The sequence below is a fragment of the Littorina saxatilis genome, linkage group LG9 (assembly GCF_037325665.1).
Source record: "Littorina saxatilis isolate snail1 linkage group LG9, US_GU_Lsax_2.0, whole genome shotgun sequence".
NCBI lineage: Eukaryota > Metazoa > Mollusca > Gastropoda > Littorinimorpha > Littorinidae > Littorina > Littorina saxatilis.
The window spans coordinates 37,302,956-37,328,334 of NC_090253.1; the positions used below are offsets into that span (position 1 = coordinate 37,302,956).

Consider the following 25,379-nt stretch of genomic DNA (forward strand, 5'->3'; position numbering starts at 1 on the left):
TAAGTATTCCAATGAAATAAAGCTACACTTTCAAAGTTTGGTGCCTATTGTAGCCATAACTCTTATTTATGCTCTGTACATGTGTGTGTGTGTGCACGGTGTGTGTGTGTGTGTGTGTGTGTGTGTGTGTGTGTGTGTGTGTGTGTGTGTGCATGCCTGCCTGCCTGCCGTGTGTGTGTGTGTGTGTGTGTGCCTGCCGCGTGTGATCTCCATTGAGACATCGGGTTTAGGGGTTTGCTTTTTTTTCTCTGCGAGCTATCTTTGTTATACGTGTGTTTACTCTTTTTTTTTAAACAGTTATTGAGGTATTTGCCGTGTCCTTTCTGTTACTGTTTCCTTCCATATGTTTAACTGTATATGTTCCTTCGACTCGTTCCTTTCATGTTTTTACATTTAGTCAAGTTTTGACTAAATGTTTTAACATAGAGGGGGAATCGGAGACGAGGGTAGTGGTGTGTGTGTGTGTGTGTGTGTGTGTGTGTGTGTGTGTGTGTGTGTGTGTGTGTGTGTGTGTGTGTGTGTGTGTGTGTGTGTGTGTGTGTACAGCGATTCAGAAAAAAACACCTACATGACATTGAGATCATCATCATCATCATCATCATCATCATCATCAACGACAGCAACAATTCAACACACAAAAACAAACAAACAACAACAACAACAATCCACAAACCATCACCATCATCACCACAACCAACCTACAAAACAAATAAAAAATCATCATTCCCAAATACAGACACTTTTATTTTAAATATTCCAAGTGTTACAGCAAAAAGTAAATAAATTGCAAAAAAATACCACCACTACAATTTAATATATATTATATAAAAACTTTGGCTTTAAATCAAAGTGTTTCCCTTCACAGATATCCCCTTGGGGTTGTCAGATGAGGGTAGTCTCCCATGCCAACAGAAGCTACCATTCAGAGAGTGGTTTGCTTCTTAGTTGGATACCATGGGTTGACAACTCTCGCCATCAGTACCACCTGACCACTGATGAGACACAATAGTGTCGAAACACGTGTCTGGTCTAGGTACAAAAACAATGGTCCTCCTCAGGACTAGATTACCTTGTGATACGTCCCCCACAAAGGGACTTTGCTTTGTAAATCTCGGTCCCCCTTGAGGAGGGTCTGATGCTGCCAATAGGCTGTCTGTGAAGGGATACTTATTTCTCTCTCTTTCTCTGCTAAGAGATTTTAACAAATCTCGGAAGAAAGTCTCTGCTGACTTTCAATTGTTTCTTTCACAATTTCTGATGTTTTATATATATATATATATATATATATATATATATATATAAACAACACAATAAAAAGTCCAAAACCAAGCCAGAATGTCGCATCTTTTTAAATTCAAATTTTCGGCCCGCAAATATATTACGTCTTCATTACTGCATGTATGTTCTATTGATAAATGTGTTTTATCCTACATACGTGAGAGAGACACCCGTGAGATAATAATCGTTCAAATCACACGTGTGTATATCATGTAAATGAGGTCATGTCAAGCAAGTCTGGCAGGGACCTGTTTTTCCACTGCTTATGATGCCAAAGTCACCGAGACAAACGTCATTATAGAAACACAAATTGCGCTCGCTAATTACCCTCGATGAATCTTTAGAACTAACACGTCACGCCACACTTTCAGAGTGACGTTTCTTTGCTTTGACGTAATAGATTGCACGAGGCTTTAGAAGAGATCGAGGTTCTAAAACAAGCGTCTTTTTTGTGTGGTTTATTTCGCATTTAGGTCCCAGGTAACATTATGAAGTTTTAATACGATCAATCGGACCTATTATCAAGTTAGTGTATCAACTTTTGAACGAGCTGCGCCCATTAGTTTCCCAGCAAGAAGCTGTTAAGTCGAGACACACACACACACACACACACACACACACACACACAGACAGACAATTAAAGTCTGCTGAGCCCTAGTACTAGCGTACTCGGGGAAAATTAAGCTATCTTTTAAGTTTTAATAAAGACCTTGGGTGGCAAGGTCCCAAACTTATCGCTAGACTTGTGCACACGCACCCACTTGGTCCCTGGATATGAAGAGATATTACTGCAACTAACGCCATTGTTCCTCATAGCTACTTTATATTTTTATCAGAACCTTTTAAGAATACCCTTTTATATCCAAGTATCTCTAATTACCACTTTTCATTAGATGAGCGAGAGTGTGCGGGGGGTGGGAGGGGGGTGAACCACTGTACATAAAGGGAAAGTTTGTGTGCGCGCCTGTGTGTGTTTTTAATCTAAGACAAATGTCGCCAGTGTTTTCACAGAGTGACGTTAAATAAACGATTTTATCATCATCTCTCTGTATATATAAATAATAATATTTATTCCCCCCTCTGCTTCTTTCTCTCTGTCAACTTGTAGGGCTAGTTATTTTTCGGTAATTTACCCAACAACCAAAATCACTTACCCAACTACGGGCCTGAATCCTCGATAGCTCATGGGTAGAGACTGTACACATTGTGGATCTACTTTTTGCGACTCAAAAGTTCAGAACACTCTAATTATACAGTAATGTACAAAATATACATTTTTGGAGCAAACAATACAACCATACCGCATTTAAACCAGCAACTACAGGCTTGAACACATGAATCTCAATATAAAATCCATTTGTTTGGTTGTTTTCTGAATTCAGATCACAGGCGGAAGGTATCGTTCACTGGACCACTACTTTCATAGAAAGACTACAAGGTATGTCACTCAGCTTCGAGTCGTGCTCTACTAACTTCAGAAAAAAATTGTGCAAAAAATAATTGCCAATGTCAAGAATCTTTGTAACTTTACAAATGCCGTGATAAATGAATGTTCTAACTATCTGTACCTTTTATATTTAGCTGCCTCTCCGCTGCATGTTTTTAAACCGTATTTTGTGCGACCAAACGTGTCTGTCAACGGCATACCACTTAGATCCTGTGCGAATGATGATCGTCGTATGTCCGAGGAGATAGTAGTCCGATGCGATCATTGGTCGGATATTCGATGATTATTTTCATTGGTCGACTGAAATCGTCTGCATCGCTTTCGTTCACGGTTACTGTTATTCCGTTGTTATGCCAAAAACCTAAACTGAAACTCCCGTGGGTAGCTTCCCTTTGCTGCAATATTTACATATGTTTTAGACCAATGAGCACTGGTATGCATATTCGGTGCGGGATGCATGATTTCTTACCAACTACAGGGTAGCGGTTCGCAAACGAACATTCGTCCAAATCATGGTTAAAAACAACCTGCAGCGAACGGCAGCTGAAAATTAAAGGTACATACAGTTAAAACAATCATTCAACTGCATTTATTTGACATCACACAGACTGTAGGAAGAGGCAAACCGTCTTGAACAAAAAAATTGTCCGCATGAAGCGACTCCAAGAACACAGACGACTCATACCTTGTAGTCTTTCTATGAAAGTAGTGGTCCAGTGAACGATACCTTCCGCCTGTGTTCAGATCTGCCGTGCACAATCGTTTATCGCCAGCAAGATTCCAAGGAAAACGGTAACTCTCATACTTTGTCTAGCGACACGAGTAGTTCCCCTTTCAGATTTCGGCTGCATCGACAAGACTGCAATCCGACGGTCAGTTTTCAACAATATTTCATTTTATAAACAGATCACACGCAATCAATTGCAAACATTTAATCAACTTAAAGAACATGCAGCGGTTTTATGCACTATTTTGCCCCAGAAAACTAAACTTCATACAGTTTTTAACGTTGGAACACGGGTGTAAAACTTCGTCTGCTAGTCACATTCGAGGAAAGAACATTTCCTGAGCGATACCAAAACATGAACAGAACACACACTATCTGCCTTTACCGCCACAGCAGAATGACAACATAACTGTGTACTTGATTTTAGTTCAAAACATGGAAACTGACAAGAAGTGTTAACAAAATTGAATGATTTGCACGGAACTATACAACCGCGCATTAATCGATCGCCTGCGCAGGTAGACTGGTTGGGTGAATATGATTCGATCAAACTTTCGCACAAAAACTCCTCTTTTCTTTGAATAACTGAAGAAAGGAGGAATAAATAGGTTACATACCTCGTCTCAGTGATTATCAAAAAAAGCTCGCATTTTTCATGATCCGCTAACTTCGACCATTATTTTTGATAATCACTGAGACTCGGCATGTAACCTCTACATATCTCTCTGTACATAAAGGGAAAGTTTGTGTGCGCGCCTGTGTGTGTTTTTAATCTAAGACAAATGTCGCCAATGTTTTTACAGAGTGACGTTAAATAAACGATTGTATCATCTCTCTGTATGTTCTTGGTTTCCTTTGAGTAACCAAAACAGTTTTTACAGGGCAACGAAATAAGCCCTAAAATTCTCAATCCTGTCTGATTGGACTTCGCCTCCAAATGTGATTGTTGTGTTTCAGCACTCGGTTACATTTGGCGTCGCCCGTTACAGGGAGACTGGGTGGCCGAGTGGTAACGCACTTGCGCTCGGAAGCGAGAGGTTGCGTGTTCAGGCCTGGGTCAGGCCGCAATTTTCTCCCCCCTTTCCTAACCTAGGTGGTGGGTTCAAGTGCTAGTCTTTCGGATGAGACGAAAAACCGAGGTCCCTTCGTGTACACTACATTGGGGTGTGCACATTAAAGATCCCACGATTGACAAAAGGGTCTTTCCTGGCAAAATTGTATAGGCATAGATAAAAATGGCCATCAAATACCCGTGCGACTTGGAATAAAGTGTTAAAAAAAATTCCATCTCACACAGCATTAAGTCTCAGGGCTTGGAAACATGAATACACGCATGCAGGAAAAAAATGGGTAGCGCCGTATACTGTATGGCAGCTCGCTTTCCCCAGGGAGAAAGCAGCCCGAATATCTGTGAGGTTACCCTCATGGACTATATAAAATCTTATCCTTATTTTCGTGCTGTCTCATCCAGACGAACCTCACACGGGGACTGGTCGCTTGGGTAGAGCGGGTCCTGGGTTCGAAACTTTGGGGACAAAGTTCATTCAAACGGGGGCGAGTGTGACAGGGAGACTACTGCGTCACCCTTATCACAGCAGACTCTGCAGAGTCGTCTGGGGCTATTTATAGCTCACAGGCAACACCTGTGAATTGTAGTTTTGTTTGTGGTGGGGTCTGGCTGCCGCGGTCTCTGTGTATGTTCTTGGTTTCCTTTGTGTAACCAAAACAGTTTTTATAGGGCTAAGAAATTCACCCTTAAATTCTCAATCCTGTTTGATTGGACTTCGCCTCCAAAGGTGATTGTTGTGTTTCAGCACTCAGTTACACTTATATGGTCAAATGCGCCATTTTAAATTTTCATAGAGTAGGGTTGGGAAAACCCGAAAAACCATGCTGTAACTTTCTTAGCATGCGCTTTGGAAAGCTAAACAGTTGTGCACTTACCGTATCTGAGCATGCGCATTCCTTGTCATAATTCGTTCTACGTTTTCTTTCTGCACAAGAGGCTGCTGGATGCTCAAGTGTCCTTATAATATTCAACCGCTTGGTCTTAAATGAAATACAATTCATTCAACAACAACAACAGCAAAACCTACACACACACACACACACACACACACACACACACACACACACACACACGCACACATGCACACACACAAGCACTCTATCTATTTCTCTATCTATTTATCTATACGAAGACAAAGAACAAAAGCTCTTGGGGTGTTATGTCGCGATTGTGATCTACCACAACGGCGACGAAAATCTAGCATCAAACACGTAACAGTACTCGGTACAGAGTACACAGAGTGGTGGCAGTGTGGATCAGGCCAGTTCCAGCTCAAAGCGGCCCGCAGCTCCATTACGGTAGGTCCATTCAAGGCCACCGCCACCGCCATTGTCCCACTGGACGTCCACCCAGCCTGGCGTTTTTCCCCTCCGTGTTGGAACCGCCGTCACCGTGCCCGGTCCTCCCCCATTCTGCACACACAAGACACTGCTCACTGCTCATTTTGAAAAGAGTCAGAGGAGGATGAACCCAAAAAGGGGGAGCATGCAAGGAAGGTGGGTGGAATTGCACTAATAAAGGATCGACAAAAAGGGTAAAGGGTTGTGGGTGGAATTGCACTCATTAAGGATCGACAAAAAGGGGTGAAGGGGAGTTGGGAGGGGAGGGGGGGGGGGGGAGGACGGTGACAGGTATTTTGCTGATTGAGTAGACGAGGAACGGTGGGTGGTATATACTGCTAATGGAGAAGGAAGGGGTTGAAGGAGAAGGTATGTGACGAAGGAGAGAAGGGGGGGGGGACTGATGGTCGGGGCTGATGACCAAGCAGCCTGGGAGGGATAATAATACTATATACTATTAATAATAATGGATTTTTTTTAATAATAATGATAATATTGAACACTTATAAATCCTCCTTACAATGAAACAAATGGCACCTTTTGGTTCATTTTTGAATATATATATATATACTACTTTGGCTTTGTCTGTGTGTGTGTGTGCGTGTGTGTGTATGTGTGGGGTGTGCGTGTGCATGTGTGAGTGTGTGTGTGGTAAAAAGACCGTCTGTCTGTCTGTTTACATACTTGCAAGATAGTTTGATCATTTTTTTCCTTTTTTTTTTCATTTTTTATTTTCATTACTTTATTGTCCCATCGCTGGAAAATTCGGGTCGCTTCCTCCCAGTGGAAAGCTAGCAGCAACGGAGTCGCGCTACCCAGGTGTCTGCGTGTTTAGGTGTATTCAGCCACCTGCACTTATGGCAGAATGACCAAGGTCTTTTACGTGCCATTGTGATGACACGGGGTGGGACATGGCTTCCGTCTCTGGGTCTGCACATAAAGTTGACCCGTGTCCGTCCCGGCCCGAATTCGAACCTGCGACCTTTCGATCACAAGTCCCGGCAGTGCTCTACCAACTGAGCTACCGGGCCCCTGATCAACAGGGTATCTAAACAAAATCACAAACTAACATGGAAAATGAAAGCTAACAATGATTGCCAAACACAAAAAAACAGTGGCGAGGCTGTAAGCAAGACAGACTTCTGCATGTGGCAAGGATGCATGTGGCACTGGCTACTGCTAGGGAACAAAAGAACCCTACACTTACTTCATTGCCATGCACCCAGTCCAGTCCCGGCATGACTCTGTCTCCCACATGAAGGGTAATTTCCAACGCTGCTCTCCTGGCTGAGGTTGCAACAGTTGTTCATGTGATCAGACGGACACAGACACAAATAAAATAATCAGTAAAATGAAAACCTAGCATTGAAATGAAGAAACAAACAAAGACACACAAAAACCAACAAAAAAACCAAAACAACAACAACAACAACAACAACAACAACAACAACAACAACAACAACAACAACAACAACAACAACAACAACAACCAAGCATACGTAATATTTAACCATCAATAAATCAAGCATGTCCAATAGAGCATACATTGAATGTCAGAACGTTGATTACCTGACGACGGGGTGGCAGTAGCGGAGGAGGCTTTTGTTGATGTAGATGTCTGCTTTTGTTTTTTCTGTATCGTTCCTGTAACAACCCATTACAAAATTAATTCTTTGATACATACTGTACGTATTCATTTTCCCGTACAATTGCTCTAAGAACTTATCTTTATGTATTCGTTTAAACAAGTTTCCTGTCGTTAAATATAATATGCCTGTGTTTGAAGGTATTAATGTAAACAAATGTCAAACCTAAATCATAGTTTAGTCGATTGATTGAGTGAAACCTAGTAACAAGCGTCACGTCCAAAAACTAGGGAAATAACCCAGTGGAAGTGTCTGAGCTTCAATGGTGGGAAGAGCGCTCTTTCTTTGCCGTTTCTGCAACATTTAATTAACCTTTTATAACACTTCCTATTGCAAAGTGACACTTATTGTCACTCAGAATCATATAGAACAACTTTATATAGTGATTTGTGAGACTTTTGGTGTAGGAATTATTCCTTTTACAAATACAAATGTGAAGTTTTTAAGAACAGGTATCTGTTTCCAGATGAGAATTGTCATAAGCTGTGACTATTATATGTTATTCATTTAGTTTGTGTGTATGTTTGTTTGTGTTTTCTTTCCTTGCTTTTTGAAAGAAATGGCGTTACCTAGTTTAGCCAGATTTGATTTCAGACGGGTCAGTTGTTTGCTGTCCAGACCGATATCTCCATCATACTTGACCTCGGCGGTCGTTCCACTCTCTGTCTCAAGGTCGTCCAGACGTGACTTCAGCTGCTCAAGCGTCTGCAGAAATGCGTCATCAGGGGCTGACTTCACCAGGTGATCGATGTTCCCAGACTGTGATGTCATTGCTGCACTGATTTTCTTCACTGCACTCAGTGCCGTCATTGTCTCGTCTTCGTCCGTCTGAATGAGGTCATGGACCTCCTGACGTCGCTTCTCCACACTCTCCTGGATGTTATCGAAGGCGTCATTCGCCTTCCTGTGCATGTCTTCGAACCTGTCCTGTGCAGTCTTGATCTGAAGCAAAAACATATATAGAGAATAGGGGAAGGGCTCCTAATATGGACCACTTTTTGTTTCATGCTGATAACTAGCTTGTTTTCTTGCGAAGAAGTTTCATTTTGTGTTTGGTAGTCCTTCTCTCTTATGTTAACCGTTAGGACTAATTAGAGTGAAATAGCTTTGATAGACATTCAGCAAAAATTAAATACAGAAAAAATCACAAATGGTCCATATTAGGAGCCTGGGCGCCTAATATGGACCAGTCAAGCGGCCTTCACGAATCACCCTCCGCTACTGCCACCCCTATACTTCAAAATAACATTATACAACTTAGCGTACAAGTCAGACTAATTAAAATATGCTTTAGATTTATCTGTTTCGGGTCGATGAGAGCATTATTTGAAGCACACCAGGAAACTAAAGAAGCTTATCAAAAACAGAGTGAAAATAAGTGAAATTATCAACTTCCACGAAAAGAAGACTTTTTGTAATATTTTTTTTTAATCTCGAGGGCTAGTTATAGGTTATTTCCAGCAAGCTTCTTAATGAATTAATGAAAATAGCCTTTAGCTTTTATTTCCTTCGATTTGTTGAAGATGGTCCATATTAGGGGATTCGCACATACTTTGAGATTTTGCTAATATTTTTTATTTGCAGGAGAAACTCGGGGTGAACACTGCTAAAATGTAACAAATACCGTCTTAGCTGTCATATATAGCAATTTTTGTGTGATAAAAGCTTTGGCTGTAGACAGAAACGAGTCCGTTTTACGCTGCAAATTTAGAGTGAACGCTGCCAAAAGTGAAAAAAGAGAAAAAACCTAACGGTTTTGAGGTTTGTGTTTCTGCAACTGTTTTGACATGTGCAGGTTATCCAGAGAGGGTGAATACAGCGAATGGAATTGTTTTGAGCGCTCTAGCGCCGTTAGTTTGTCAGAACAGTAACGAGTGTAAATCTGATACGTCACAGCAAGCCACATTTTAGTATTCTGTTTATCCTACATACCGCACTATCGTGTATTTTACTCAAAACGTCCCGCAGTCGAGGCGTAGGCCTACACATTGAAGACGCTTTTTTTGGAACCTCAATATCTTCTAAAGACTCGTGCAATCTGTCACGTCAAAGCAAAGATACGTGACTCTAGAAGATGTAGCGTGACGTGTTAGTCCTGAACAAAATTCATCCAGGGGAAACACCAGGTGCAAAAGTGTTTCCATGCAGTCGTGCATTAACGTTCAGGTCAAAAATGAGTTACTTCCCTTCGGGTCTCATTCTATCCCTGACAGGATGCCTTGGTTTTCCTTCTCAGTGGCCGAGGTCTTGTCGGCTACGTAGCGGCTTTACGCATATGCGCAGAGCCTACGGACACCGTAAGATGAAAACGTGGTGGGCATGACGCGAGCGTAGCGAAACTTGCGCCGCTACGTTCACCGTAAAGTTACGACAGCTCCCCCCCCCCCCCCCCCCCCCCCCCCTGTCGTAAACCTTTGCGCAGCACGCGGGTGGCGAACAAACATGGCGGGCAGCACGTTATTTTTTCGGATGCTTTTGCGGCGTAACTTCAGCCGTCAACGGATGTTGCTGAACAGATCCTCATTGCTTTGCTTCTTTTTTTCTAGCAAGGTGTGGATTTCAACTTCACTAAAATGTCCGCCGCGGTGCTTTGGAGCTTCAGCTTCGACAACGTAATAAAGAACAAAACGAATACTATATTACGTAATCAAACACAACATCATGACGTAAAGTACACAAAAAGAAAGAATTCTCAGTATCGCCGAGACTACTAGACTTCCTTGGGGCTTTTGACGTCACTAATTAGACGCGACTTCACGGGATATACCCCTTCACTAAAAATAGTACAACTTTGCGCACAGCGTTAGCTCCTTACGTATTTCGTTACTCCGCAAACGACTAAGCAAGCGTCGTGACCACCAAGTTACGCATTTGCGGAGCTACGGAATACGTAGGCTTTACGTGTTCGTAACTCCATGCGTAACCTAACTTATTTGGGCTACCGACAAGACCTCGGCCACTGGAGAGGAAATCGATTTTTTACATATTTAGATCTTTTCGTAATTGTGTTATGGATATAAGCAGATTCGCGATCGTCGATAATGAGTTTTCATGGTGTTGTGTAATTTTTAAATTACAAAGGAATTGATATGTAAGACAGTTTCAAGCGAGCTATCTTTCGCGGATGTATATACTGTGCAAACAACTCTAAAGTGTCACGTGATAATCAACTTTGGCTTCGGTGCGCACCGGTGCAGACGATTTTTTCTGTAACCAATTGAGAGTGATGCAACCATATATCACGGTCTCCTTCCGACAGCAGTCTCAAAATGTCGACTTGTTCTGACCTTAAAACGATGTGCAGGGCCGGACTAAGCGAAGAGGAGGGGGGGGGGGGGGGGTTGCCAGTGGTGACCCAGGGGGATGTCCCCCCTGGCGGCAGGGGCGGATCAGTTCATTTTATGTTTTGTTTTTTTTCAAAAGTATATTGTGAAGATATGGGTGTGAAGGCGCGAAGCGCCGAGCCGACGGCGCGAAGTGCCTAGCTTGCTAGGGGGGTCCGGGGGCATGCCCCCCCGGAAAATTTTGAAAAAAAGGATGCAAAATGGTGCAATCTGGTGCATTCTGAGGATGATCATTACCAGTTTCAGGCAGCAGATTTTGTCACTGATTAATACCCCAAAAATTGAAACTCAATGTAAAATAAAGAAATGCATACCTCATTCAATATTTTTATTTTTGGGCTGGGGGGGGGGTCCGGAAACCCTAGAACCCCCCCCCCCCCTCGTTGTGGGGGTCAGGGGGCAAAGCCCCCTGAAGCTGATGGGTAGGTCATATTCTGAGATAGGAAAATGGTCGCTCCTTGCATGAAACGGCATAAAATAAGCAATAATAAAAAAAAATTAAATAAGTAAGGTACATGTTTAGGCTAGGGGGGGGGGGGGGGTTGCGCAACCCCCATAACCCCCCCGGTAGTCCGGCCCTGATGTCTTTATCATTACTGTGAAGAACAGAACGGAGATCACTGTCGAAGTCAGCCAATCTGCAATCATTTTCGTCTCACGAACACTGATCTCAAATTTAGATCAGTGCTCGCGAAAAACATATGGGAGATAACTCTGTATTCTTGTTTTGATAGATTCGCGCAATAATTTAGCATGCTGTCAGAGAGAAACTCAGTGGCGATAGCCGTGGAGCGATGATTATCAGAATGGTTTGTGTCGGTGACTTTCGCGTCATAAGCAGTAAAAAAAAAGTAGGTCCCTGCCAGACTAGTTTGACACGAACTCATTTACATAATATACACATGTGTGGTTTGAACGATATTGTTATCTCATGAGTGGTACTTCTCACGTGTGTATGATACATTGCAGTAGTGTAAGCGATCTTCTGAGTAAGAACTAAAGTCCTACAGGTCTTTAAGCATGTCCTTAATTTGGCGAAGTTGACTTTGACCCAAATTTCCAAGCCATGGGATAATAAAGTAAATAAAATAAGAAATGAAATGCAATACTCCGACGCGCAACAAACGAGTAGCGACGCAAATGAGCGAAATGCCTTAAATTGAAAAATTAGAAGTGTGTGTGCGTGCGCGCGCGCATGTGTGTGTGTGTGTGTGTGTGTTTACGAGGGTGCGTGTTTACGTGGGTGCGTGCGTGCGTGCGTGTGTGTGTGTGTGTGTGTGTGTGGCGTGGGATGCATGCCTGGGAGTGATAACATTGATCGCATGAAATGGTGACAGTTGGTGGAAAGGGTAGGCGAAGGATCACATACCTGTTTTGCGAATTCCTCTCCTTTTTCCTTCAGTCTCTGTGACTGTTGTGTCAACTCTGTCCTCTTCTTTCTCGCCGCGTCTGTGATGGCCTTCACCTCTGGGCAGCTGCTGTGATCGGTATGGTAACACATCATGCAAATGAGCTCTTGGTGGGCGGAGCAGTACAGTTCAGCCGGCCTATCGGAGTGGTTGTTACATGTTGCCTTTCGGTTCGCAGCTAATCGCTCTGCAGTTAGTTTACTGATCTGTTCCAGGGAATGGTCTTTGGACACAGGAAGTTTCTGGTGATATCTGGTGCATGTCTTGCAGAGTTTGATGCTGCATGCAAAACAATATGAAGTAGCAGCGACATTGCTTTGACACATGGCACAGATATGTGGACCCTTGATAACTCTTTGACTTTCCACTAGAGCCGCGGTGACGCGGTCGGTAGGTAGCGAATCGACCATGGTGGCCAGCTGACCTTGACCTTGCTGTGTGGAGAAGAGAATGGGGGCTCTGCAGAGGGGGCAACCCCCCTGTCCCCCTTCCTTCTGTAGCCAGGACAGAACACAGTCACGGCACGCTAGGTGGTTGCAAGGCAGCAGTTTGGGGTTGGTGAAATCGTCATGGCAGACTGGACACTCTGTCTTTCTTCTTGTTAAACCTGCCATGATAGCGTCACACACACACACACACACACACAAACACACACACACACACACACACACATGCACACACGCACACACACACACACGCACGTAAGCACACAGAATATCAGCAGCTATATGTGATTCCCATGTCAACTGCGTATTTATGCATGCAAAACCCACCACAGATTCAGTCCAAATCCAAAAATAGATAGACTGCTAACGTTTCAAAATCAAGAATCAATATAAATAAAAATGGTAACCCCTAGCAAGAGAAAGTACACCAAGGGTGTCTTTAAGGTGTCTTAAAGGTGGTGATTAAATTATGTAAATTAGCACCTTTGCTCTACCTCAGTTTCGGATACCTCGAAAGAAAAAAAGTGTTTAAGGTACTGGAACGTTTTGATGTTTAACAAAACAAAAATTCACAATTACGTCGACCCAATGGTCTTTATTGTGTGGACAGGGGGACCAAACAAACGAGGCGAAAACTTATCTCATAAAACGTTGCTTGTGATCAGTCTCGGGCAAGACGGTCGGAGATTATCTGAGATAAGTTTTTGCTTCACTTATTCATCTGTCTGTCCCCTATACAAACCACTTGGTCAATGTACCCGTGAATGTCTTAGATTTGTTTAAACTTAAAACGTTCAATTACCTTACAACTTACAGACCCATTTCAGACAGTACAGAAACACTTTATCAACATGCATACTACAGGCAGAGTACATGAAAACTTAAGACTACAGGCACAGTACAAAAGAACAACAACCCTTGATCACTTGAATTCAGGCTAAGTACAAAACAACGTTTAGACACCAATGAACATATAGACTCCATAGTGCAGAAAAAATGTGTACCCCATGCAGACTTCAGTGAGGGTGAAATTCACAAAGAATGACAACTACCTGTATGTTGCTGGCGCACATCTATGGAGTCACCATCTTCCAACTCCAACACGGCTGGTGTGTCTTCATCCTTGATTGGATTTCCTTCAAAGCAAAACCGGACGGCTTCTCTTGGGATATCCTCTCTGTTACAATACGCTACCAACAGCTTCCTAAAAGGTGTTTTCTTTTTTATTTTGAAGTGAACGACACTGTCATCCCGTCCCTTCACTTTCAGGTTGATGTGCTGACTTGCGGAATTGTTATCCTCCATCTTGTTGATTATTCCTTCCCTAAAATTAAAGCCATTCTTGAACTTTGAAATTGGGTCATTCTCAGATTACTGTCCTGGTTCACCTGCCTCAAGAAAAAAATACAACCATCAGTTTTCATCAAAACAAGAATATGTTGCATCTGTTGTGTGTCTGAAACAATTATGTCATATGTTTCCAAACCATATTTGACCGTTTACTTTTCCAGTTGTCTGCCATTTTTGTTTGCTTAAAATAATTTTGAACCATGACTCACCTTCCACTAAGTGACCGTTTTGTTCTTTTCCTGCGTGTACACAGGTTCACAGTTACAGAAAGTGTGCACACAAACACATTCTTATAAAAACGCGGAAAAACTGAAAGGTGGAAATAAGCGAAGACTTTTTTTAAAATTTTGGTTTAAGCGTGTTTTATTCAATTTCTCATACACACGTGTTTTTTTTGGTTTTTTTAAACATGAAAACGGCATTTTCCCCACTTTTGAAACAATGCACTTCCGCCAAATGAGTCAAATTTCGGTACAGGGTAAAGGGGTACTATTAAACAAACAAAAAACCTGTCTCAAGTCCCTAAACAGTTCGGGTTGGGGTTTGAAATTATGTCACCGCGCATCAGGAATACTTTAGTTTCAGAGCGCTCAGTTATTCAAATGTAAACGCCTTGGCTTGTGAATCGATGATCTTCTCAGTGGCACAATCTTTCTTTTCATTAACGCCCTACTGTTCTTCATAACAGCGGATTTATACACACACTCTTGTGAGAGTACATATTTGAAAAAAGCTCTAAAAATTTCAGTTTGGAGGTTGAATGGATAACAAAACACACGAGGAATTAACTATGTGTAAACTTTCAATTATTCGAGATAAAATGATTATCCAATCGATAATGTCCTTGTTTACGCTGTGTAAAAGTGTTATGTCAAAATTACCACGAGCATGCAAGGCTTACCTGTAAGGTGCAGCTTGCTCTGGATTTATCCGAGATATGCATCAGGAGCGTTTATGTCAAGTAATAGAACGGCCCGCATGCGCAGAACTCACACTTCAGAGAACGAATGTACACTATTAACTGATATAACAATGCTAGGTCAAGCATGACAAGAAAGGGAGGGAAAATTAAGGGAGGGGCTTGACATAAACGCTCCTGATGCATATCTCGGATAAATCCAGAGAAAGCTGCACCTTACAGGTAAGCCTTGCATGCTCGTGGTAATTTAACCTCGACATGCAGTAGCGTTTACGTCAAGGAATTTTTAGAGCAATAGTGTACATGAGACAACAGAAAACTGTCCCAACATAAAGTCTTGGTTAGAATAAACTTCAATCCAACACTTTAGTTCTTCTTCAGGAAAGAATCCAACAACTTTTGACCCATGTTGACAGCGTGTGGCTTCTTGTAAAACCTTCCAAATGTTGACTCCGAAGACCAGCCTGCAGCCTTCATGATTGTAGCAATGGGAACACCCCTTGCAGCCGCTGCTGATGTACTAGCAGCCCTCGTGCTATGAGCACCAAACACTGATGTGTCAATACCTGCTCTGTTCAATATGTCTTTAATCCAGCGTGACACAGTATCCTTAAAAACAGCACCATGAGGCTTCTGGTAACTGATGAACAGTTTCTTTAAGTCTCCCCTCAAACTCTGAGTCCTTTTAATGTACTCATTCAGTACATTGACTATACTATACACAGGCTTCCATTCTGAGGATAAGCAAGAAATTCCAGAGGCTCTTGATGTACACCTTTCCGTGAATGTTTCAGCTTTTCACTTATTTTGAACACACAACGATTATTCTCCATAGTTAAATTATCCAAAGACAGACTATATATACAGTTTGGCAACGTTGGCCAGACAAAATAACAAGCATTGTTGCAAGTTTGCTGGACAGCTCCTTAAGAGTAAGTTTATTGTGAGGCTGAAGATTCTCCAAATAGTTCAACACTATATCTACATTCCAGGTAACACTGTACTTGGGAAAAGCAGGCCGAAGCTCGAACACACCCTTGATGAATCTTCTCACTAGTTTATGTTCACCCAAACTTTCACATCCTTCAATACTCAAATAGCATGATAATGCAGATCTGGCTATGCAGATTCCACTATAACTCAATCCAGACTGAAAAAGTTCTGCTAAGAAGTTAACAGCTTCACTCACAGACGAATGAACGGAATCAATGCCCTTTTTGCGAGCATACACTTTCCACTTTTGTATGTAGTGTGCATACTGTCTAGATGTGCCAGATCTCCACGAAGCACAGATGAGTTGTGAAGCTTGCTGCGAAAACCCTGACTGTCGGAGTCTTTTCCTGATACCTTGCACAAAATCAGCTGCAGTGTTCTTGCCAGTCGATGCTGACACTCCTTTCCTGGTAAGCCGATTAGATCTGTCCTTGCTGACATCAGTACTGGTATTTCTGTGAGCATGTTGGCAATCCTGGCGTACCAAGGTTGGCTTGGCCAGAAAGGTACCACCACTATTCCTTCTGCCTGGTCTCTCTGAATTTTTTGCAGCACTCTGGAGATAAGGCAAAAGGGAGGGAAAGCATAAAACTTTATGTTGCCCCAAAACAAGTGAAATGCATTCACAGCATAAGCTCCTGGGTCTGGCCTGTATGTCGAGAGGGGTTCCCTAGTCCGAGGGTTCACTTGTCCGAGGGTTCACTAGTCCGACTGGGGTCCACTAGTCCGAGGGTTCAGTAGTCCGAGGGTCCACTAGTCCAAGGGTTCACTAGTCCGAGGGTTCACTAGTCCGAGGGTCCACTAGTCCGAGGGTCCACTAGTCCGAGGGTTCACTAGTCCGAGGGTTCACTAGGGACGCTTAAACAAAGGATATTCAATTTGATTTGTTTTTATTTTGTGTGTGTATGTGTGCGTGGATGTGCGTGTGCGTGCGTGTGTTTTTCACTGCTTTGGGAACCAAATCGAAGAATATTCTCATAAAAACACTGAGTTGTTTTCATTCAAAAAGATAATGTGGTGTTTTATATTTTGACTGAAGAAATCTCAGACTATTTCCCCCAAGAAACTTAGTTATTTATATTTTGACTGAAGAAAGGATATTAAATTTATCAGGATACCGCCCCGACTGGACAATTACGTAATCGAACTGCCTACAGTTTTTAGTCATATTATATATATATAATATAGCACCTCGGGTTTCCTTTTGCCCGTGAGGGTCAATTAGTTATCCCACCAACCTGAATTATGGAGAGGATCGAGCCTGGGTTGTACTACAGCCTCACACATAATTTCATTGAAATCGGTTCTCAAACATCGGATATCTATTTGCGGACAGACAGACACACACACACACACACACACACACACACACACACTCACACACACACACACACACACACACACACACACACACACACACACACACACACACACACAGACAGACACAGTGAAACCTATATACCGCCTTTTAAGGGGCGGTATAATAACTGGAAATTCAAGCGTCTATAGTAAACCCTCGGACTAGTGAACCCTCGGACAAATGAACCCTCGGACTAGTGAACCCTCGGACTAGTGGGACGAACTGGAAAAGAGAGCGTCTATAGTAAACCATCGGACTAGTGAACCCTCGGACTAGTGAACCCTCGGACTAGTGAACCCTCGGACTAGTGAACCCTCGGACTAGTGGGACGTTCCCCTGTATGCCACATATATAGGCAACTGATGATTCAGTCTAGAAGCAAACAAATCTACCTCAGGTTCAAATTTGACTCTACCAAGAGCTTCAGACAACAGATCTGATCAAAGCTTCCATTCAGTGTCAGTATTAGTTTTCCTAGATTCGGCGTCTGCAATAACATTGTCCTTCCCTGGCACATACTCAGCAGAGAGCCAAATGTCTCTTGCTATGCAAAAACTCCAAATGTCTTTGGTCACTTTATTACAACTAACAGAATGACTGGTGCCCATATTGTTAATGCATGCAACTGCAGTAGTGTTATCCATGAATGTCACACTGATTTGCAAGATATGACTGCAAAGCAAACAGACCTGCCTTGAGTTCTAGAACGTTAATATGTTCTTGAGATTCCAGGGCATTCCAATGACCCCCTGACCGACCTAGATCACACGAACAGCCCCAACTACTCTAAGAAGCATCAGAAAAGATGACAAAATCTGGTTCCCCATGTGAAACATCTATCACAGTATAGGATGCACTGACATTCTCTATCCACCATTTCATTTCTTCTCGTGCTTCAACAGAAATCTGCACCGTAGCATCATAATCTCCATGATTTTCTCTGAGGCCTCGAGTCTTGTCATTCTCCAATGCCCTGTACCACAGTGGACCATACATAACTCCTTGAAAACTAGCAACCAAAGTGCCTATCAGTTTTGCCAGCTTCCTGATGGAGTCTTCTTTCATCAAATTTTTGTTTGTTTGTTTATTTGTTGCTTAAAGGCATATGTACGCGCTCCCGTGTTTACAAAGTGTAGTTTGCCCATAATCGATGTCAAACGCACCATAAGACCATATAATGACGATATGTCACCATGCGCGGACCATAATACATGCATTACAGCTTGTTCTAGCCTCTGAAAAAGTGAGGATGTCAACAAAGCCGCGGTGTTAGCTCCCTTGCATCAACGTTACATGTGTTGCCAAATCTATAAATAGGACGATCCAGATCAAAATGAAAATTAACATATCTCAACATTGAAGGGGTCCTAGACCACAATATTTTGCAGGGAACTTAATTTAGCATGTCTCCAGCTGTTGGTAAAGCAATTAGCGTGTATAGTCATCGAGTACATATGCCTTTAACGTCCAGCCGACTACGCAGAGCCATATCAGGACGAGGAAGGGGGGGATGAAGGGGGCCACTTGTCAAGCGATTCCTGTTTACAAATGCACTCACCCATTACTTGTGTCCCAGCAGGCTTTAGTAAAACTAAATTAATACCTACTGGAAGATTACCAGTTTCCAGTATGTTAAAATAGGCTTAACCTATCTACTGCTGGACTTACATCAGAACACTAACAGATTAAACTATACATGAATCGCGAGACAAGCGGCAAGAGAAGAGATTTTTGGAAAAAATACAGGTGAATGAGCAAGAAGGCAGAAAAAAGAAAAGACTTCATGAAGAAAAAGAGAGCATGACAGGAAAGAGGAACCAAAAATCTACCTAACAGCAAACTAGAAAGCTCCTGCGGTTCCAAAAACAGGAGGGGCCTTTAATTTCATAACCGCAGTGCCCCACTGCGGGACTTCTTTCATCAAAAACATGTCAGAGATCAAGTCCTAAATCTTGTGCTTTCTCTCTGGAGTAAGCGTCACAGTCATCTTTTGAGAGTCTATCACAAATCCTAGATATCGGACCGACTGGGTGGGCTTGAATACTGATTTTTCTGGATGAACCACAAAACCTAGTTTTCGAAAAATCTCCAAAGATGCTTTGACATTTTGTACACATTCCAGTTCTGAGTCTCCAAACAGTAGCGTGTCATCTATGAAAATGGTTGAAATAAACCCCATCTGATGCAGATAAGTCATAACAGGCTTTAGTATCTTAGTGAATAATCTGGGGCAACATGCTAGTCCATTTGGAAAAACAGTGAACTTGAACATTCTGTTGTTCCACCAAAATTTCAAAAAGTTTTGAGACTCTTCATTTATGCGCACCGAGTAATAAGCATCTTTTAAGTCCAATGATGCAAACCAACAGCCAGGTGTCACAAGAGAGAGAGCTTCTCTAAGATTCTCCATTTTGAAATGGTGGTATTCAACGCTTTTATTCAACTGTTTCAAATTTAGAATCATTCTGATCCTACCATCTTTTTGGGGGCGTGCAAAGATAAAGGATACATATTCCTGGTCAGAATGAGTGCATTCAGTAATGACGCCTTTCTGTAACAGTTCTTCAATTTCAGCTGCCACAGCTTCTGTTTCTTTCTCTGAAAACCGTGCTTCATGAGCTGGCTTTTCCTGACGTGGTTTATCATTAAACTCAATGTCCACACCTTTAACCATATCCAAAATGATATGATCACTAGTGACTGAACCCCAGTCCTTGACATGTTCACTAATCTGGCCTGCCCTGAAATCCTTCACATCTTCACAAAGCGACCATTCAATGCTGTCTAACTGTAGGTACAAGTCTCTCACCACATCTTGTTCACCATCTTTGTTTACATTCTCCCCCGTGATGCTCCCGACCTCTGACCTCGGTATGACGTTTTCATTGTTTGACTGTGAACCACGCCTGTACGGATGGAAACGACTGGCACTTTCACGTGAAGTGTTCCTGATTTTAAAAGTTTCCTTGGCTGATCGAATCGCTTTCTCCACATCGTCACCAAAAAGTTTGTCTGTAATGGGTATGGTGTCGTTGCCACAAATAGATGCAAAGTCTTTTGGCAAAGCACTCTGCAGTTGGAATCTCCTACGAATCGAAAGTTCTTGCTGAGCGGCTCCCAAAAAGGCTATGACGTTTCCGCTCGCCGCGAGCATTTGGTTTGCGATTTCTGCGAACTGTCTGTTAGTCTCGGCGCACACCGTGCACGCATTGCCACTGGCGTGATGTTGGCTAGCAGTCGCTGGCTGTCATCTGTACAACTGCCGAATGTAATGTGTCATTGTGTGCGCCGCTGTAACCAACGCGTCAGCTGCTTTCCCCACAAGCTTCTGAACATTAAAGAGTCTCATGTCGACCTTTTTTGCCATCTTATCAATGTTCCCCTTCTCAATGACTTCTTCATTCAAACGGGGGGGTCTTGTTTCCAAGCAGTTTCCTGGTGTTAAAACCGCACTCATCTTCTCTTTAAGTTTAGGTTCCGGCATTCGCACAGTAAACCTACTTTTGGTAATATTTGCCAACTTCTCATTCACAGGCATACCCACTGGCTCAACCACTTCCAGATCCGCTTCCATCTGGGAAAAAAACATCACTATCCTGACTGTCCAGCACTACGCAAAAGCCACTCTCACTCTCATCGTCAACATGTTGCGTATTGCTAGGTTCACTAGCCTTCTCTCTTTGAATCTGAGTGATGTTACTCAGGCTGTTAGATTCACCAACAATCTGAGTGCCGGATTCACCGGCGAGAGAAGTTTGCTGGTTACGAATTGTCACACCACTTCCCGTGGCACAGTCATCGACATCCGGGCCTCGCCCGCCGTGTCACATTCTTCATTTGTGTCATCACACATTTGCGCTTTAGCAGCCAGTTCGTTGTAGTTTTCCTCTAAAGAAACTACTTTGTTCATCATTTGGCTCATCATGGTTTGCATGGATTTTAGAATGTCTGTCTGTGTCAAAGAGTCCTCTAACTTTGCAGTACTCGTACTGGCGGTAGCGTCACCTTCTGCCGCCATTGTCCCCACACGGCTCGCACGAACAATTAAAATCCGAAGAAAAAGTGCACCTCACCTGACCATCGATGTCCGAATTGCACACACTGAATTCCAATCTCAAAGAGAAATCACACACACAGAATATAATCCGTCTAAAAAAGAAAGAGATCTCTTATTTTACACAAATTCTACCAACAATAATTTCCCTGAAGTTGCGATCCAAGCGCGCGAAACCAAAAGTGAGTTCTGCGCATGCGGGCCGTTCTATTCCTTGACGTAAACGCAACTGCATGTCGAGGTTAAATGAATAGTGTATATGGATAGTATAGAATCACCACAGTTCAAAAGTAAGTGTGCATGGGGTATTTAGTTACACGCGTTAAGCCCTATTTTAGCACTCATTGCACTCCACTTGAAAAAAGTGTAATCACCTTGTTCAGGGGTAGACTCTAGCTTCAAACAAAAACAATTCAATTGAGTTTATAATACTGCTCTCTACTCTTATCTATATACATAGCTGAGGTAAAAACATATAAATGAATGACAATTTCAAGGCTCCGTTGCAACCGCTGAGCAATTCCCTAAGCAAGAAACGTTGCATGATTTATCAGAAATTTGAACTACCTCACTATTCAAAGAATGCAGTGAAACCGAAAGTAGACATAAAGGTTATTTTTCTCAAGAAATAACATCTACAGAGCTAAATAGTACAGCCGTCTACATTTAAGTATACAACCGCTTTTGCAACAAACTATCCTTAGCGGATTATGACTTTATTCAGTTATTCTGCAGAAAAGACAAATGCTGGAGAAAAAACCGTTCTTTTCTGCAGCATTTCTGCATAATGTCATCTTTCGCCGAAGCAGCGTTTTTTTCTGCAGCAAAACATTTTACTGCAGTAAAATTGAAATCAAGAATGCTGCAGTAAAACGGTGCTGTTGTTTTACTGCAGAAAACCTGTTTACATTTTTTCTTCAGCATTTTGTACTGGCTCTTGGCGGATTATGACATTATTCAGTTATTCTGGAGAAAAACCGAAATGCTGGAGAAAAACTGTCTTTTCGGCAGCATTTCTGCATCATGTCATCTTTCGCCGAAGCAACGGTTTTTACTGCAGTTTTTCCGAAGCATAATGTTTACTTGGTTTTCTGCAGCATTATTGCGATTAACTTTTTCTTCAGAATAGTCTGTGACAGTTTTTCTGGAGAAAAACGAACGACCTTGTAAAGTAGCGTTTGTATTCGTCGCCCCCTGGGATAGTATAATAGTTTGTTCCGCAGTGTACCAATAGACAGACAAAATACATTCGTGTCACGCACAACTATTGGTAATTCTGGATGAGTCCATCTCTCGACAGAGGGGGGCTCGCGTGCTCCAACATTAAAATGATGTGAAGGAAATCACGAATAACACTGTAACAGGCAAAGTTTGACAGTGATATCCTCCACGCTTTTAGAGCGCTAACCAGAGATATAGCGTGACATAGCAAAGTGTGTGGCACGCACTGTGAGTTCAGCTCACTGACCGAGAATAGTTGATGTTGTAAATCGCAACTAGGGTATTGTTACACTTTACCACTGTCCTTGGACATTGAGGGGTTGTCCAAGTAATCGGCCGGGAGGGAGGAAGCCCGGATAGATGCGACAAGAAAGCACTTAACAGGTAAATGGAATAAGCATTCGAATATCGCTAGAGTGTTTATCGCATAAGTTGAATCGACTAACACTGTAAACTGTAAACATAGCAGACAGATATCTAAGACAAGATGTCCGCTATTTATGTTGTGCAGTGCGTCGTATAACCGGTCTGAGCGGCAAGATGACAAGTATGAAGGATCTGAGAAGCCGCCGAAGTATCATATTAACTCCAGACGTACCAGCATAGCTGAAATTCGACGGGATTTCGCGAAGTTATTGCAAGGTTATGGTTGTCCGTATAGTTGGACCATAGAGGTCACAGGACGAAAGGAACTGAGTAGACCGAGGTCGCCAGTGGAAGGAATTAGTATTCAGATACATTTCCTAGTGAACGGCCATAGACGCTGTGTAATTCTGTGTATGAACAGAGTTAAAATATGTCTATAAGATCTTAAGTACATAAGATATAATGAGTGTTTAGTAGGCAGAGCAGACGGGGATTTGAGTCTGCCGGAGTCACACCAACATTGGGTTTGTCTCGTCAAAGTATCGAAATACGATCATGGTAATCAGAGACGAGAGACTGATGCATGCGTGTCTTCGTGTTTTCCAAGCCCTGAGACTTTCGCTATGAACGTGGGATCTTTTTCGTGCGCATGTGTGCACACGGAGGTGTTTGGACACCAAAGAGAGTCTGCACAAAGTTGACTCCGAGAAATAAATCTCTCGCCGAACGTGGGGATCGAACCCACGCTGATAGCGACCAACTGGCTACAAAGCCAGCGCGTTACTAACTGAGCTACGTCCCCGCCCCTTTGTGTATTTCTCAACATAAGTGAAGGGTAGAGGGTTTTGTTAGTAAAATTGTGCACGAGATTGTAATCTCGAGTTGTTTTTGCATCCAAACCTGTGAGTACCTGATTTTTGAATACCTAGCATTTATGTTCATGATTGTGTGTATTTGTGTGTATGTTTGTCATACCTGTATAATACAGTGGAAGGAACCTACATTGGGAGTTGTGTTCCTGTATGATAGCGTACTAGCGCATTTGCATTCATTCACAAATGAGCCAGTACAAAATGCTGCAGAAAAAGTGTAAACAGGTTTTCTGCAGTAAAACAACAGCACCGTTTTACTGCAGCATTCTTGATTTCAATTTTACTGCAGTAAAATGTTTTGCTCCAGAAAAACCCGTTGCTTCGGCGAAAGATGAAATTATGCAGGAATGCTGCAGAAAAGACAGTTTTTCTCCAGCATTTCTGTTTTTCTGCAGAATAACTGAATAATGCCAAAATGCTGAAGAAAAAGTGTAAACAGTTTTTCTCCAGTAAAACAACATCACCGTTTTACTGCAGCATTCTTGATTTCAATTTTACTGCAGCAAAACTGTTTTACTGCAGAAAAAAACGTTGCTCTCGCGAAAGATGACATTATGCAGAAATGCTGCAGAAACAAACAGTTTTTCTCCCGCATATCTGTTTTTCTGCAGAATAACTGAATAAAGTCATAATCCGCTAAGGATAACAAACCGCTGTAGAAGAAAATCCCATATCATTCCAAGAATGCATTGAAACCAAAAGTAGGAGAACGGCTATTACGTTGTAGTGAGTTTTCTCTAGAAATAACATCTACAGAGCTAAATAGTACAGCAGTCTCCCTTTCGGTATACAACTGCCTTTGAAAGACACCGCTGAATAACCAAATCCCATTTCTTTTGATTCGTTCCAGCAGACATAGATAGAATGTATGTCTCTGGTTCCAGCGATCTACATTCAAGTAGCGTGCTATCCGCATTTCATTGCCCTCATTTCGAGCGTTCGTCGACTAACAAACCGACAGCAGACAGCGACTCGCTTGATAAACAGACAAGCTTTATCGCTTCTATACAATTCAACATACACAACAATAGTTATGATTATCACTCACTGAAAACTGCGTAGACTGTGTACACAAGACAGAAAGAGTTACCTGGCAGGTGTCAGCGGGGATGATTTGGTTTGCTCGCACCACAAGTTTCGGCAATGCGGAAGAGGTCGGGTGTAATACACATTTGGGTGATCCAAGGGAGGTAACTTTCTCCTCGTGCACTGTGATTACCTGCGGCTTTGTTGTGGTACAGGCGCCAGACAGTACTTCTGTCTTCTGTAAAGTATTCCAATGAAATAAAAGTACACTTTCAGTGTGTCCGCTGCCTAACTCTCATTCGGCATTCACTGTCCCTGTGTGTGTGTGTGTGTGTGTGTGTGTGTGTGTGTGTGTGTGTGTGTGTGTTTGTCAGTGTGTGTGTGTGTGTGTGTGTGTGTGTGTGTGATTTTAATTGATACTGGTTTAGATAGACTGATCATCATTATTCCTGTGTCCTTTCTGCATTGTTTGAGATGTTCTCTCTATTGAGGCATATCATATAGTATCCCTT

At 42.5% G+C, this 25,379-nt stretch overlaps 1 protein-coding gene and 1 long non-coding RNA gene across 4 annotated transcripts in view; one reads left to right on the forward strand and one right to left on the reverse strand.

Moving 5' to 3' along the window:
• Window positions 1-723: 723 nt before the first annotated feature.
• LOC138975974 (uncharacterized) lies at window positions 724-25,084 on the reverse strand. Of its 3 annotated transcripts, none has more exons than XM_070348756.1 (7): window positions 24,932-25,084; window positions 13,759-14,094; window positions 12,221-12,867; window positions 8,077-8,449; window positions 7,431-7,505; window positions 7,069-7,148; window positions 724-5,933 (listed from the first exon to the last, which is right to left on the reverse strand). In XM_070348756.1, the coding sequence occupies exons 2-7, from the start codon at window positions 14,009-14,011 to the stop codon at window positions 5,778-5,780; spliced, it is 1,584 nt and encodes a 527-aa protein (XP_070204857.1). In that variant the 5' UTR covers window positions 14,012-14,094; window positions 24,932-25,084; the 3' UTR covers window positions 724-5,777. The 3 variants fall into 3 exon arrangements, with proteins under 3 accessions (XP_070204857.1, XP_070204855.1, XP_070204856.1); XM_070348754.1 differs by having other exon boundaries at window positions 13,759-14,098; XM_070348755.1 differs by lacking the exon at window positions 24,932-25,084 and adding an exon at window positions 20,138-20,183 and having other exon boundaries at window positions 13,759-14,098.
• The window catches only part of LOC138975976 (uncharacterized), a 37,578-nt gene continuing 30,445 nt past the window's right edge, over window positions 18,247-25,379 (forward strand). The window contains exon 1 of the long non-coding RNA XR_011458832.1: window positions 18,247-18,793. This is a non-coding gene — a long non-coding RNA (uncharacterized lncRNA). The remainder of the gene's footprint in view (window positions 18,794-25,379) is intronic.